Source organism: Hordeum vulgare, chromosome 1H (genome assembly GCF_904849725.1).
Source record: "Hordeum vulgare subsp. vulgare chromosome 1H, MorexV3_pseudomolecules_assembly, whole genome shotgun sequence".
In the NCBI taxonomy this organism is placed as follows: domain Eukaryota; kingdom Viridiplantae; phylum Streptophyta; class Magnoliopsida; order Poales; family Poaceae; genus Hordeum; species Hordeum vulgare.
In genome coordinates this window covers 381680112-381697762 of record NC_058518.1, presented here as the reverse complement: position 1 = coordinate 381697762, position 17651 = coordinate 381680112, and the positions used below count along the sequence as shown (strand labels likewise).

The 17651-nt window shown below is 42.3% G+C and overlaps 1 protein-coding gene across 2 annotated transcripts in view; it reads right to left on the bottom strand.

Moving 5' to 3' along the window:
* The window catches only part of LOC123439026, a 47445-nt gene extending 46880 nt beyond the window's left edge, over positions 1–565 (bottom strand). Inside the window, exon 1 of one of the 2 annotated variants that reach the window (XM_045115822.1) lies at positions 225–565. In XM_045115822.1, coding sequence (XP_044971757.1) covers positions 225–321 — 97 coding nt within the window. In that variant the 5' untranslated portion in view covers positions 322–565. The remainder of the gene's footprint in view (positions 1–224) is intronic. The other variant, XM_045115821.1, reaches the window with a different exon arrangement.
* Positions 566–17651: the final 17086 nt, after the last annotated feature.

The following is a 17651-nucleotide window of genomic DNA, read 5'->3' as shown; positions in this document are numbered from 1 at the left end:
GCCAACAGCCGTTCCATAGCAATCCACCACTGTCACTAGAAACATTACTCACAGCAACAAGCAAAGCCGCGCAGACGAAGAGAGAAACGAGCCAAATCAGCCGCGAGCGCTTCCCTGATCACCCGCGAGGAACCAATCGGACTGAAACAGCTAACCAGCAGAGCGGATTGAAGCGAGTGCGGGGACGGGGCAGGGGAACGGGAGCGGGGCGGGGGGCTCCTCACCTCTCCAGACGCTGATCTTGAGGGCCTCCTTGCTGAGCCCCCGGACGTAGTTGCCGAGGTACTTCTGCAGCAGGAAGGCGACCTGGTCCTCCAACATCTCCGCCGCCGCCGCCGGTCGCCGGCGACTGCCGACGGCGCTGCCAACGCGATGGGAGCGTGTTCCGGCTCGGGGTTCTCTCGGGGCGTGAGAGCGGGCGATTCCGCCTTCGCGTGGAGGCGAAGAAACTGCCGGACTCGTAGTAGAAGCCCACAGGTGTGGAGTCCTGCTTTTTTTTTTCTCTCCTCTCGGGGCTCTTTTTGTCTTCGAGGGGGAAGAAGAGGCACGGAGCCACGGAGGAGATCGCTAGAAGAAAGAAGGCGGTGCCGGATATGACGGATGTGCCCTCGAGTTTGAGCTTATTAACGGATGGTACCTCACTGCGAAAATAAAATATCTTAAGTGGGGCCTTGTTGCCGTTGATGCGAATTATGATTGCCTTTTTTGTCTAGCTGTTTGCGTAGTAGTATATGTTCTATTATCAGTTTGCAGCTGGCCTTTTCTTCTTTTTCGGTGGAAATGAATTTCTTTCCTAGGAAATGAATTGGAACTGTGAGATCACAGCATTGGCCAGTCAGATTTAACTTAATTTAATACTACAAAGAAGTAAAAAATAATAACCTGATTTATGTACCCTATACAGAGATATCAAGCGAACTTCGGATTTTTAGGCATGGAGTATTTTCCATGATAAATTATACTTGCTGAGGACGATTTGACATAACTACAAATCAGACGCGTTACCGTATTCCTCCTGTCAGGGAAATCAATTCTCACTTGCAATACCGCTTATAGCAAATTAATACTCGACAACTACTCCTTAATGCCAGAAAACGTTTTACGTAATGGGACGGAGGGAATAGTAAACAAGAACAGGCTATCGAGAAAAACACGCATTCTTGTGAATCAAGAAAAATAATGAAAAACACGCTTTTCGGAAACCGTCGGGACACGCGGCACGGTAGAGTTTCGCGTGGCACGTGCTGGTTCGTTAACTACTCTGTTGTTTGTAATCTCGAGACTAACCACGCCGAGCAAGGAGAAGCGTGATCAGGCCTCTGATTGTTGCACTGCTGGATGCCCAGCGCATTGACAAATATACTTGTTTAATTCGATATTACAGTAGTACAGTACGAATTCTCCATCTCATCAAGCAGATAAAAGATTGCGACGATTTGTTCGCAAAATACCGATGACACGGATAATCAAAAGCGATGGATGAATAAGGAAATCGCCAACTTGCACGCGAAGAAAGAATAGCTTAAAATCAAGCTAGGCGTCCGCCTGATTCTTCAAGGTGGAGGGAGAGTCGTTCGAGTCCGGCTGGACGGAGAAATGGCCGGGTGGCTGCGCTCGCCTTTTGGCGGCATCGTCTGTCGACGTTCGGGTCCGGCGCCGGGATGGCGGACGCGCGCTTTGTCCAGGGACACGCAAAGGCTGCGTGCGGCCACGACGCGCGCCTGCGTGTTGCAAAGGGCTCCGTCACGTGGTGCCCGTCTTTGACCCTCCGCTCCCGTGCCAGCGCCACCTGTTGGTTCGCGGTGTCGCGTTCGGTGCCACGGAGGCGTCTAGGCGATGCGATCAGTCGGCGGGGTTCGGTGAGCCGCTCGTCCGAAAAGCACGACCGCTTCTCAGGATCCTTCTGTTCCGTGTATATCTTCTTTGTATAGGTGTATGTATCCTTCTGCGTAGATTTGCATCAAAGGTTCGTTTGTAGCTCCAGAATGGGATATGCGCTGCGCAGGGCTGCCCTTTCGATGATGCTTGCAGACTTTTCTTTTCTTGTTTCCTTTGCGAGAGAATGAGAGATTCGGATGCGGTGCTGACCTTCCTGGAAGAATCACGGTTCACTGGTCACCCTCGTTCAAAAATAAAATGTTCACGTATCGAAGTGGCACCCATTGAGCACGTGCCGAGTGCCGAGTGCCGACTGTCAGATGCTACTGACGGACAGGAAAAATGGTACATCAATGAAGTATTTTGCAAAAGATGGATGGGATGGAACTACGCTTTCAGTCTCGGACTGGCAGGGGCTCTACCGTGGATGGATACCGCATGTCGGCAAGAAGGCGATGCAAAGCTTCCATCGGCCACAACTCCTTTGGGCCATACATGTTCATTTTAAGCGATTTTTTCCGTCCCTGAATCTTAAAGCATCTACAATTGAACTTTATAAATCCGACTCTTCAAATGCGTCCGGACACGTCCGTGGTTTAAAGGCGAAAGACGAAAAAAAAAGTCTCACAAAGTCTTAAGAAAAGAAATCTTTAATGTAAATCGAAAGAGTCAATACACATTACAAATGAAAAACCAAATACAATGAAAATATAGGCATGTTTTAATATATATAATAACTAATACATACCGATAATGAAGTTTTCAATGACGTCTAGAAGACCGAGGCAAAAAACTTCTTAATTTCACCAAGATCATTACTTTTGAAGATCTCTCTCTCAATATAACAAACTATCAAGTCATTAAGCCAACCATCAATTCTCCAATTCATCAAACGTGTTCTCATATCAAGATGTGTCTTTGTGTTGCTACTACTAAGGATAAAAAGATAAGGTTTATTCATATTGTTTGAGTTTACTTTGTCTACATCATGTCATCTTACTTCATGCATTACTTCGTTCGTCATGAACTTAATACGTAGATAGACAAGCATAGAAGCGCTCTTAAAGTGAAGTAATAGTAATAGGTGCAAGCAGGAGTCGACCTATTTGTTTATGGACGTGATGCCTATATACACATGATCATTGCCGCGAATATCGCATAACTATCCGTTTTTTTGTCAGTTGACCAACAACCATTTGTTTACCCCCACCATATGCTATTTTTCCATGAGAGATGTCATTAGGGAAATCTATGGCCCCCGTGTCTATTCACAATATATTGATAAAATCTTCATTACCTTCCTGTTATTTACTTGTTTTTATTTTATTTTGCTATCTATAATTATCTACACACCTCACTTACTTGCAAATAACAAGACAAGAGGGTCTCTCTTGTCCACGTTGGGTGCAACTTGTTTGTTCTTTTGTGTGTACCCGCTAAAGACGGTTGTGGTTGATATTCCTATTGGTTCGATAAACCTTGATTTCATAACTGAGGGAAATACTTACCCACTTTATGCTGCAATAACTTGTTCCTCTTCACGAAAAACCCAACGCAGATCACGAGTATCAGGAAGCGATGTGACAATGGATGTACAGGTCATATGATGTGACAGTGGAAGTTGCATGGCGATATATCTCGGAATGGCTATGGAAATGACATGATAGGTAGGTATGGTGGCTGTTTTGATGAAGATATAATGAGGCTTATGTGCAACAGAGCATATCATGTCCCGGGGTTTGGATGAACCGGCGAAAGTTGCACCGATCCTCGAGGTGAGAATGGGCAATGCACGGTACTGAAGAGGCTACAAAATGTGGAGTTGAGAGTGCGTATTACCATGTATTCACATTAGTCATGAAGAACTCACGTACTTACTGTAAAATTGTATTAGCTTTCTCGAAGTAAAGCACTACTCGCATGCCCCTAGGGAGGAGGTGTTGGAAATATGCCCTAGAGGCAATAGTAAGATGGTTATTATTATATTTCCTTGTTTATGATAATTGTCTATTGTTCATGCTATAATTGTATTAACCGAAAATCGTAATACATGTGTGAATACATAGACCACACCATGTCCCCAGTGAGCCTCTAATGTCAAGTATCATTTCCTTAGACCATGAGATTGTACAACTCCCGGATACCGTAGGAATGCTTTGGGTGTATCAAACATCATAATGTAACTGGGTGACTATAAAGGTGCACTACAGGTATCTCCGAAAGTGTGTTTGGGTTGGTACGAATCGAGACTGGGATTTGTCACTCCGTGTGACGGAGAGGTATCTCTGGGCCCACTCGGTAATACATCATCATAATGAGCTCAATGTGACTAAGGAGTTAGTCACGGGATCATGTGTTACGAAACGAGTAAAGAGACTTGCCGGCAACGAGATTGAATAAGGTATAGGGATACCGACGATCGAATCTCGGGCAAGTAACATACCGATAGACAAAGGGAATTGTATACAAGATTAATTGAATCCCCGACATCGTGGTTCATCCGATGAGATCATCGTGGAACATCTGGGAGCCAATATGGGTATCCAGATCCCGCTATTGGTTATTGGCCGGAGAGGTGTCTCGGTCATGTCTACACACTTAAGGTTCGGTGACGCTGGAGTTGTAATGGGAATTGTATGTGGTTATCGAAAGTTGTTCGGAGTACCGGATGAGATCCCGGACATCATGAGGAGTTCCGAAATAGTCTGGAGGAGAAGATTTATATATGGAAAAATCCAGTTCCAGTCACCAGAAAGGTTTCGGGATTTATCGGTATTGTACCGGGATCACCGAATGGGTACCGGGGGTCCACCGGTAGGGGCCACCTGTCCCGGAGAACCACGTGGGCTGAAAGTGGGTGGGAACCAGCCTCCTAGTGGGCTGGTGCGCCCTCCACCAAAGGCCCAAGGCGCCTAGAGTTGGGAACCCTAGGGCGTGGGGGGTTCCTCCCACCAACTCGGGAGGCAAGCCTCCCCCATTGGTCGCCGCCTCCCCCCTTAGATGCATCTAAGGGGGCGGCCCCCTCTCCCCTTCCCCATGTAAATAGATGGGGGTGAGAGGGCTGCGGGACACGTGAAACCCTTGCCCTGGCGCAGCCCTCCCCCCTCCTACACCTCCTCCTGCTCAGTGCTGCTTAACGAAGCTCTGCCGGAGAACCACGGGCTCCACTGCCACCACGCCGTCGTGCTGCCGGAGCTCTCCCTCAACTTATCCTCCTCCCTTTCTCGATCAAGAAGGAGGAGACGTCCCCGGGCTGTACGTGTGTTGAACGCGGAGGAGCCGTTCGTTCGACGCTTGGATCAGATCTTCCACGATTTGAATCGCCGCGAGTACGACTCCATCAACCGTGTTCCTTGCAATGCTTCTGCTTAGCGATCTTCAAGGGTATGAAGATGCACTCCCTCTCTCTCGTTGCTAGAATCTCCTAGATTGATCTTGGTGACACGTAGGAATTTTTTTGAATTATTACTACGTTCCCCAACAGTGACATCATGAGCTAGGTCTATGCATAGATTCTATGCACGAGTAGAACACAAGTAGTTGTGGGCGATGATTTGGTCAATTTGCTTACCGTTACTAGTCCTATATTGATTCGGCGGCATTATGGGATGAAGCGGCCCAGACCGATTTTACATGTACGCTTACGTGAGACTGGTTCCACCGCCTGACATGCACTTGTTGCATAAGGTGGCTAGCAGGTGTGTGTCTCTCCCACTTTAGTCGGATCGGATTCGATGAATAGGGTCCTTATGAAGGGTAAATAGCAATTGGAATATCACCGTTGTGGCTATTACGTAGGTAAGAAATGTTCTTGCTAGAAACCCATAGCAGCCACGTAAAACTTGCAACAACAATTAGAGGACGTCTAACTTGCTTTTGCAAGGTATGCTATGTGATGTGATATGGACAAAAGGATGTGATGAAATATATGTGATGTATGAGATTGATCATGTTCTTGTAATAGGAATCACGACTTGCATGTCGATGAGTATGACAACCGGTAGGAGCCATAGGAGTTGTCTTAATTTATTGTATGACCTGCGTGTAAATCAAAAACGCCATATGATTACTTTACTTTATTGCTAACCGTTAGCCATAGTAGTAGAAGTAATAGTTGGCGAGACAACTTCATGAAGACACGATGATGGAGAACATGATGATGGAGATCATGGTGTCGTGCCGGTGACAATGGTGATCATGTCGCGCCACGAATATGGAGATCAAAGGCGCAAGATTATATTGGCCATATCATGTCAATTTATGATTTGCATGTGATGTTTATCATGTTCTTACATCTTATTTGCTTAGAACGACGGTAGTAAATAAGATGATCCCTCGCTAAAATTTCAAGAAATGTATTCCCCCTAAGTGTGCACCGTTGCGAAGGATCGTTGTTTCGAAGCACCATGTGATGATCGGGTGTGATGGATTCTAATGTTCATATACAACGGGTGTAAGCCAGATTTACACACGTGAAACACTTAGGTTGACTTGACGAGCCTAGCATGTACAGACATGGCCTCGGAACATGAGAGATCGAAAGGTCGAACATGAGTCGTATAGTTGATGCGATCAACATGGAGATGTTCACTATTGATGACTAATCCGTCTCACGTGATGACCGAACACAGCCTAGTTGATATAGATCATGTATCACTTAGATGACTAGAGGGATGCCTATCTGAGTGGGAGTTCTTAAGTAATATGATTAATTGAACTCATTATCATGAACATAGTCAAAAGGTCTTTGCAAATTATGTTGTAGCTTGCACTGTAGCTCTACTATATTTAATATGTTCCTAGAGAAAATTTAGTTGAAAGATGATAGTAGCAATTATGTAGACTAGGTCCGTAAACTGAGGATTGTCCTCATTGCTACACAGAAGGCTTATGTCCTTAATACATCACTCGGTGTGCTAAACGCCGAGCATCGTCTGTAGATGTTGCGAACATCTCACATACACGTTTTTGATGACTACATGATAGTTCAGTGCATAATGCTTAAATGACTTAGAATTGTGGCGCTACAGATGTTTCGAACGTCGCGGGACAGACGAGATGTTCCAAGGGATGAAATTGGGATTTCAGGCTCGTGCCCTTGTTGAGAGGTATGAGACCTCCGATAAGATTCTTTGCCTACAAATTAAGGGAGAAAAGCTCAATCGTTAAGCATGTGCTCAGATTGTCTAAGTGCTACAATCGCTTGAATCGAGTGAGAGTTGATCTTCCATATGAGATAATGATGGTTCTCCAAAGTCACTGCCACCAAGCTACTAGAGCTTCGTGATGAACTATAACATATCAGGGATAAATGTGATGATCCTTGAGCTATTCGCGATGTTTGACACCGCGAAAGTAGAAATAAAAAAAGGAGCATCAATTGTTGATGGTTAGTAAAACCACTAGTTTCAAGAAGGGAAAGGGCAAGAAGGGATACTTCATGAAACGACATACCATTTGCTGCTCTAGTGAAGAGACCCAAGGTTGAACCCAAACCCGAGAGTAAGTGCTTCTGTAATGAGGGGAACAGTCACTGAAGAGGAACTACCCTAGATACTTGGTAGATGAGAAGGCTGACAAAGTCGACAAAAGTATATTGGATATACATGATATTGATGTGTACTTTACTAGTTCTCCTAGTAGCATGAGGGTATTAGATACCGGTTCGGTTGCTAAGTGTTAGTAACTCGAAATAAAAGCTACATAATAAATGGAGACTGGCTAAAGGCGAGGTGACGATATGTGTTGAAGTGTTTCCAAGGTTGATGTGATCAAACATCGCACGCTCCATCTACCATCGGGATTAGTGTTAAACCTGAATAATTGTTTTTTGGTGTTTGCATTGAGCATAGACATGATTAGATTGTGTTTATCGCAATACTGTTATTCATTTAAAGAGAATGATGGTTACTCTGTTTATTTGAATAATACCTTCAATGGTCTTGCACATGGTTACTCTGTTTATTTGAATAATACCTTCAATGGTCTTGCACCTAAAATGAATGGTTTATTGAATCTTGATCGTAGTGATACACATGTTCATAATATTGATGCCAAAAGATATAAAGTAGTAATGATAGTACCACTTACTTGTGGCACTGCCACTTGAGTCATATTGGTATAAAATGCATGAAGAAGCTCCATGCTGATGGATCTTTGGACTCACTCGGTTTTTGAAAAGTTTGAGACATGCGAGTCATGTCTATTGGTATAAACGCATGAAGAAACTCCATGCAGATGGGTCATTTGGACTCACTTGATTTTGAATTACTTGAGACATGCAAATCATACCACATGGGCAAGATGACTGAAGGCCTTGTTTTCAAGTGAGATGGAACAAGAAAGTAAGTTGTTGTAAGTAATACATTTCGATGTGTGCAGTCCAATGAGTGCTGAGGCACGCAGTGGATATCGTTATGTTCTTACTTCACAGATGATTTGAGTAGATACTAGTATATTTACTTGATGAAACACATGTCTGAATTATTGAAAGGTTCATGTAATTTCAGAGTGAAGTTGAAGACCGTCGTGACAAGAGGATAAAATATCTATGATATGATCATAGAGATGAATATCTGAGTTGCGAGTTTGGTACACAATTAAGAAATTGTGGGAATTGTTTCACAACTAATGCCACCCGGAACACCATAGTATGATGGTGTGTTTGAACGTCATAGCCGCGCACTATTGGATGTGGTGCATACTATGATGTCTCTTATCGAATTACCACTATAGTTTTTGGGCTAGGCATTAGAGACAACGACATTCACTTTAATTAGGGCACCACGTAATTTTGTTGAGATGACACCGTATGAACTATGGTTTTGAGAAACCTAAGCTGTCACTCCTTAAAAGTTTGGGGTTGTGATGCTTATGTGAAAAAATTTCATCCTGATAAGCTCGAACACAAAGCGGATAAATGCATCTTCATAGGACACCCAAAACAGTTGGGTATACCTCCTATCTCAGATCCGGAAGCAAAGTGTTTGTTTCTAGAAACGGGTCCTTTCTCGAGGAAACGTTTCTCTCGAAAGAATTGAGTGGGAGGATGGTGGAAACTTGATGAGGTTATTGAACCATCACTTCAACCAATGTGTAGCAGGGCGCAGGAAGTTGTTCCTGTGGCGCCTACACCAATTGAAGTGGAAGCTGATGATAGTGATCATGAAGCTTAGGATCAAGTTACTACCAAACCTCGTAGGTCGACAAGGACGCGTACTACTCCAGAATGGTACGGTAATCCTATTTTGGAGGTCACGTTGCCATACAATAATGAACCTACAAGCTATGGACAAACGATGGTGGGCCTGAATTCCGACAAATGGCTGGAGGCCATGAAATCCGAGAGAGGATCCATGTATGAAAACAAAGTGTAGACTTTTGAAGAACTACTTGATGGTCACAAGACTGTTAACTACAGATGGATCTTTAAAAGGAAGATAGACGATGATGGTGAAAAGTCACTATTAAGAAAGCTCGACTTGTCGCGAAGATGTTTCCGACAAGTTCAAAGAGTTGACTATGATCACTTTCTCACTCGTAGCGATGCTAAAAGTCTGTTGGAATTATGTTAGCAATTGTTGCATAATTTATGAAATCTTGCAGATAGGATGTCAAAACATTGTTTCCTCGACAGTTTCCTTGAGAAAAGTTGTATGTGATACAACCAGAAGGTTTTGTCGATCCTAAGGATGCTAACAAGTATACAAGCTCCAACGATCCTTCTATGGACTGGAGCAAGCATCTCGGAGTTGGAATATACGCTTTGATGAGATGATCAAAGTTTTTGGTTTTATACAATGTTTATGAGAAACTTGTATTTCCAAATAAGTGAGTGGGAGCACTATTGTAGAATTTCTGGAAAGCATAAAGGGTTTTATACAATTTTTGATGAGTATATGTGGTTGACATATTGTTGATCGGAAATAATGTAGAATTTCTGGAAAGCATAAAGGGTTGTTTGAAAGGAGTTTTTCAAAGGAAAACCTGGATTGGGCTACTTGGACATTGAGCACCAAGATCTAACGGGAAAGATCAAGACGCTTGATAAAACTTTCAATGAAAACATACCTTGACAAGATTTTTGAAGTAGTTCAAAATGGATCAGTTAAAGAAGGAGTTCTTGACTGCATTGTAAGGTGTAATTTTGAGTAAGACTCAAAATCCCGACCACGACAGAAGAAATAGAAAGGACAAAAGTCGCCCCCTATGCATTAGCCCTAGGCTCTATAGTATGTTATGTTGTGTACCGCACCCGATGTGTGCCTTTCCATTAATCTTTCAAGGGGTACAAAAGTGATCCATGAATAGATTACTGGACAACGGTCAAAAGTTATCCTTATTAACTAGTGGACTAAGGATTTTTTTTCTCGACTATGGAGGTGATAAAAGAGTTTGTCTTAAAGGGTTACGTCGATGCAAGCTTTGACCCTAATCCGGATGACTCTGAGTAGTAAACCGGATTCATATAGTAGAGCAGTCATTTGGAATAGTTCCAAATGGCGCGTGGTAGCAGCATTGATAGGATGAAATGATATTTATAAAGCACACACTGATGTGGAAGGTTAAAACCCCTTGACTAAAACCTCTCTCACAAGCAAGACATGATCAAGCCCCATAACTGTATGGGTGTTAGATTCATTACAATCACATAGTGATGTGAAATAGATTATTGACTCTAGTGCAAGTGGGAGACTGTTCGAAATATGCCCTAGAGGCAATAATAAGATGGTTATTATTATATTTCCCTGTTCATGATAGTTGTCTATTGTTCATGCTATAATTGTATTAATCGGAAACCGTAATACATGTGTGAAAATACATAGACCACACCATGTCTTGAGTGAGCCTCTAATTGACTGGCTCGTTGATCAATAGGTGGTCATGGTTTCCTGACCATGGACATTGGATGTCGTTGATGACGGGATCACATCATTAGGAGAATGATGTGATGGACAAGACCTAATCCTAAGCATAGCACAAGATCGTGTAGTTCATCTGCTAGAGCTTTTCTAATGTCAAGTATCATTTCCTTAGACCATGAGATTGTACAACTCCCGAATACCGTAGGAATGCTTTGGGTCTATCAAACATCACATTGTAACTGGGTGACTATAAAGGTGCACTATAGGTATCTTCGAAAGTGTGTGTTGGGTTGGTACAAATCGAGACTGGGATTTGTCACTCCGTGTGAGGGAGAGGTATCTGTGGACCCACTCGGTAATACATCATCGTAATGATCTCAATGTGACTAAGGAGTTAGTCACGGGATCATGTGTTATGGAACGAGTAAAGAGACTTGCCAGCAACGAGATTGAACAAGGTATAGGGATACCGACGATCGAATCTCACGCAAGTAACATACCGATAGACAAAGGGAATTGTATACGGGATTAATTAAATCCCCGACGTCGTGGTTCATCCGATGAGATCATCGTGGAACATGTGGGATCCAATATGGGTATCTAGATCCCGCTATTGGTTATTGGCCGGAGAGGTGTATCGGTCATGTCTGCATGATTCCCGAACCCGTATGGTCTACACAGTTAAGGTTCGGTGACGCTAGAGTTGTAATACGAATTATATGTGGTTACCGAAAGTTGTTCGGAGTCCCAGATGAGATCCCGGGCGTTATGAGGAGTTCCAAAATAGTCCGGATGAGAATATTTATATATGAGAAGTCCAGTTTCAGTCACTGGAAAGGTTTCGGGGTTTATCGGTATTGTACTGGATCACTGAAAGGGTACCGGGGGTCCACCTGCCCCGGAGGACCACGTGGGCTGAAAATGGGTGGTAACCAGCCTCCTAGTGGGTCGATGCACCCTCCACCAAGGGCCCAAGGCGCCTAGGGTTGGGAACCCTAGGGCGTGGGGGGTCCTCCCACCAACTTGGGAGGCAAGCCTCCCCCCTTGGCTGCCCCCCTCTAGATGCATATAAGGGGCCCGTCGTCCTCTCCCCTTCCCCTATAAATAGATGGGGGTGAGAGGGCTGCGGGACACATGAAACCCTTTCCCCTAGTGCAGCCCTCCTCCCTCCTACACCTCCTCCTCCTCCGTGGTGCTTAGCGAAGCTCTCCCTCCTCCACTCCCACCACGCCGTCGTGCTGCCGGAGCTCTCCCTCAACTTCTCCTCCCCCCTTCCTGGATCAAGAAGGATGAGACATCCCCGGTTTGTACATGTGTTGAACGCAGAGGCACCGTTTGTTCGATGCTTGGATCAGATCTTCCGCGATTTGAATCACCGCGAGTACGACTCCATCAACCGCGTTCCTTGCAACGCTTCCGCTTAGCGATATTCAAGGGTATGAAGATGCAATCCCTCTCTCTCGTTTCTAGCATCTCCTAGATTGGTCTTGCTGACACTCAGGAATTTTTTCTAATTATTATTACGTTCCCCAACCGGAGGTTGGTAGGAGTTAACCATCATATGCCTCGGACTTAAACAACTCTAGGATTTCAACGAGGAATAACTATGGTCACACATCATCGCCATGCCATAAAAATATTTGGATGAGCAGAAAGTTTACACCTCTAATTCACAATACCTATATTTAACCAATGATCATGAACTCATGTTTTTTTACATTGCCACATTAATATCATTAACCATGATTTCTCTTTCATCTTCTACAAGTGGTTTTGACTATGCACTCATTGAATACCTATTATTTTTGAACTAATCTTATAACCCATGCAAATTACCGTCGTTGTTGATTAACTCTCAAACAAATATAAGTGAAGAATGAGAGTGCATTTATTTCTGTAAAATCTCTACACCATCGTGCTCTAAAAGATATAAGTGAAGTACTAGAGCAACTGCTAAGCTCAAAAGATATAAGTGAAACACAAAGAGTATTCTAATAAATCATGGTGACCGTGTGTCTCTCTCAAGTGGGTCTATTCAAAAAACAATATTTGTGAAAAAAACTAAACCCAAAAGAGAAACTAAAGCAGACGATGTTGCAAGGAAAACTCATATCATGTGATGAATAAAAATGTAGTTCCAAGTGACATGCCGATGAATTGAGACGAAAGAGGGGATGCCTTCCGGGGCATCCCCAAGCTTAGATGCTTGAGTCTTCCTTAGAATATTACCTTGGGTGCCTTGCGAATCCCTAAGCTTAGGATCTTGCCGCTCCTTTATCCTTCGTCCATCGTGATAACACCAAAAACTTGAAAACTTCAGCACACAAAACTCAACAGAAACTTCATGAGATCTATTAGTATAATAAAAATATCAATTACTTTTGGTACTTTTATAAATTGATTCAAAATCTATTATTTAATAAGGTACTATATTTTAACTTCTCCCTGACTTATACCCCCGCAATATAATCCATATCATCATCAAAACAAGCAAACTATGCAAGCAAAAACAATTTTTTTCTAAAGTAGAACAATCTGTATTGATATAGTTAAGTACCACACTTATGTAACTCCAAAAATTCCTAAATATTAATAGGACCTCAGAAATTCGTATAGCAATACTGCGTAAAATATTCAGATGAAAAGATGTTCTAGTAAAATCAGAGAAATTCTGCAATGAACGCTAAAGTTTCTATTTTTGCACTACATCAATTCTACTATTATCCAAGCCATCCCAAAGGCTTTACTTGGCACAAACACTAATATAAACAAAAAACACAATTATTGCAGATTCAACAGTCATGTTATCTAAAAATAACATAAATTGTTGGCTTGTCTCCCAACAAGCTCTTTCTTTATAGCCATTAAGATAGGCTTGTGATGATAACGATGCTCACATGAAAGATAATAACTGAAACATAAAGAGAGCATGATGTAGCATGTGAAAAAAAACATTTAAGACTAACATACTTCCCATGCATAGGAATTTTATAAGTAAAAAAATTATCAAGACAAGAAGTATCTAGCATATGCATGTAGGAAGAATGAAGCATTAATAATTTTAACACAAATACAGGTAAGTGAGTAACATGAAAATTTATATAACCATATTTTCCTATCTCATAGTAATTACATGTAGGATCATATTAAAGTTCAACAATATAGAACTCATATAAAATATTCTCTCCATGATCCACATGCACAAAAGTTTTACAATCTTCCAAGGTAGTGGGATCAATATAACTAAAGTCATGACCTCTCCAAACCCACTTATATCAATGAAATCATAAGACTGAACACTCTCCGAATATGTGGGATTCTTATGTAAAGTTTACACTCTTACAAATCCACTTTCAATATTATTGCAGACATTATCATCCATAACATATTCATCATGAGGCTTAAATAAATTTTCAACATCAAAAGAAACACCATCACCCTAATCATGATCATTGCAATAAGTAGTGAACATAACAAAATTATCATCCCCAAGCTTGTAGCTTTGCATATCGCTAGCACAATTGGCATCAATAGAATCTATAGTAACATCACTTTAATCATGCTTTTTGGGTGCAATAGCAATAATTTCATTTTCAACATAAGGAACTATAACAAGTTCATCTTCGTACGTGTCATTAATGTTGGCATCATGGCCATAAGAATAGCAAGCATCACGTTCATCAAGAGGGGATATTTGAATTGAATCAATGGAATCATAATTTTTTTCAATGCAGTAGATATTCTCTCAATAAATTATTTAACAAAGGTAAAAGAAGCATAGTTTTCATAGAAATATTCAAGTATCGTAAAAATTAGATTTGTAGAATCTAGCATCATAGTTTTGAATCAAAAAAGCAACTTCATAAGCACCCTTAAAAGCAACAAATTATTAAATTTGTTTGATATCATAGTAACTATAAATACCCTTGGCATATGAAGATAAGATTTCATTATCATTAAACTCACAAATGTAGGGTAGGTGTTTTTTAGGGTTCTCAGACCAACAAGTAAAGTCATAAATTTCACATAGATTCGAAGCATAGCACATCAAACACTTTATTTGATGGCATAAGAGTCTCCCCTTTTAAGACAACCGATGACACATAAAATGAGCATGCTCATATAATGATTTTCGCTCAACTAAGCTAGTTGGGGTTTGCTACTGCAACAAAAGACCTTCCAACGGCGCCAGAAACAAGTGTGCTGACGGGAGACTATTCTTGTCTTGATACTCCTCAGCAACGGCACCAGGAATCCTTCTGCTACGGATACGCCTTTAGGGACTTCCTTGGAAAATATGCAAAGGATTCCCCTGTGGCCTTGGAGCCTTGCGTTGGTGTTCCCTCGAAGCGAAAAGGGTGATGTAGCACAGCGGCGATAAGTATTTCCCTCAGTTTTGAGAACCAAGGTATCGATCCAGTGAAGGATTATCACAACTACCTACACAAACACAAAGAGCTTGCACCCAACGCTATGAAGGGGTTGTCAATCCCTTATAGATTGTTTGCCAAGTGAGAACTGAAAGCAAAAAAGAAACAAAACAAAGTAAAAGCAAAAGTGGAAACGATAGGTGTGAATAGACCCGTGGGCCGTAGTGTTCACTAGTGGTTTCTCTCATGAAAGCAAGTAGACGGTGGGTGAACGAATTACTGTCGAGCAATTGATAGAATCGCGCAAATTCGTGACGTTATCTATGGCAATGATTATATCTATAGGCATCACGTCCAAAACAAGTAGACCGATACTTTCTGCATCTACTACTATTACTCCACACGTCGACCGCTATCCAGCATGCATCTAGTGTATTAAGTCCAAAAGAAAAGAGTAACGCCTTAAGCAAGATGACATGATGTAGATGGACAATCTCATATCTACGATAAAAGCCCATCTTGTTACCCTTGATGGCAACAACACGATGCGTGCCTTGCTGCCCCTTCTGTCATTGGGAAAGGTCACCACACGGTATGAACCCAAAGCCAAGCACTTCTCCCATTGCAAGAATCATAGATCTAGTTGGCCAAACAAAACCCAAGACTCGGAGATACTTACAAGGATATCAAATCATGCATCTAAGAAATCAGCAAAGACTCAAATATATATCATAGATAATCTGATCACAAATCCACAATTCATCGGATCTCGACAAACACACCGCCAAAGAGGATTACATTGGATAGATCTCCATGAAGATCATGGAGAACTTTGTATTGAAGATCCAAGAGAGAGACGAAGCCATCTAGCTACTAACTACGGACCTGTAGGTCTGAATTGAACTACTCACGAGTCATTGGAGGGGCGATGATGTTGATGAAGAAGCCCTCCAACTACAAAGTCCCCTCCGGCAGGGCATCAGGAAGGGTCTCAAGATGAGATCTCGTGGAAACGGAAGCTTGCGGCGGCGGAAAAGTGTTTTCGTGGATTCCCTGATTTTTTCTGGATTTTTAGGGAATTTATAGGCCAAAGACCTAGGGCAGGGGAGTGCCATGGGGGCCACAAGCTTGGTTGTCGCGGCCTCCCCCCTGGCCGCGGCAACAGGGCTTGTGGGCCCACTGCCTTGGCCCTCAAGCCTGCCAATCTTCTTCCGTTCTGGAAAAAATATTTCGGGGATTTTATTCCGTTTGGACTTCGTTCCAAAATCAGATCTGAAAAGAGTCAAAAACACAGAAAAAACAGGAACTAGCGCTTGGCACTGAATTAATAAGTTAGTCCCAAAAAAGATATAAAAGGTAAACAAAACATCCAAAGTTGACAAGATAACAACGTGAAACTATCAAAAATAATAATTCAAGCAAACTAGCAAGGTAAGCATGAACTTTCAAAATAACAAGGCCAAAAGAAAGTTATCCCTACAAAATCATATAGTCTGGCTATGCTCTATCATCATTGCACAACGAATTTAAATCATGCACAACCCCGGTATTGGCCAAGTAATTGTTTTCACACCTTTACTTTCTCAAACTTTTTCAACTCTCACGCAATACATGAGCGTGAGCAATGGTTTTAGCACTATAAGTGGTGTGGAGTGTGGTGGAGGTTGCAAGACAAACAAGGAGAAGATGGTCACATCAACTGGGCATATCAATGAGCTATGGAGATGCTCATCAATAGATATCAACGTGAATGAGTAGGGATGCCATACAAACGATGCACTGGAGCTAAGAGTATGTGAAAGCTCTTAAAGAAAACCAGTGGGTGTGCATCCAACTTGCTTGCTCACGAAGACCTAAGGCAAATTTGAGGAAGCCTATCATTGGAATATACAAGCCAAGTTATATAATGAAAATTTTCCCACTAGCTATATGGTGGTGACAAAACGAGAGACTCTCAATCATGAAGATCATGGTGCTTAATATGCACAAGTGTGGAAAGGTGGTAGCATTGTCCCTTCTCTCTTTGTCTCTCTTTTTTTTGGATGGGCTCTTTGGCCTCTTTTTTTTGTGGGCATCTTTGGACTCTTTTATTTCCTCACATGGGACAATGCTCCATCAATGATGATCATCACACTTACAACTCAAAACTTAGAGCAATGATGACTCTATATGGAATGCCTTCGGTAGTGTACCGTGACATTGATCTAGCATGGCATGGACATTAATGGAAACATCATGCTAGCTATCTTACGATCATGCAATGGCAATGTAGACGTGGTGGCACATGTCATGGTGGTAGTTGCATGGCAATATATCTCGGGATGACTTTGAAAAAGCCATAGTAGGTAGGTATGGTGGCTGTTTTGAGGGAGGCTAATGGTGGATTTAGTGCACCGGCGAAAGTTGCACGGCACTAAGAAGATAGTGATGGTGGAAGGTGAAAGTGCATCTAAACCATGGACTCAACATTTGTCATGAAGAACTCATATACTTGTTGCAAAAGTTTTATTAGTAATCGAAACAAAGCATTCAACGCATA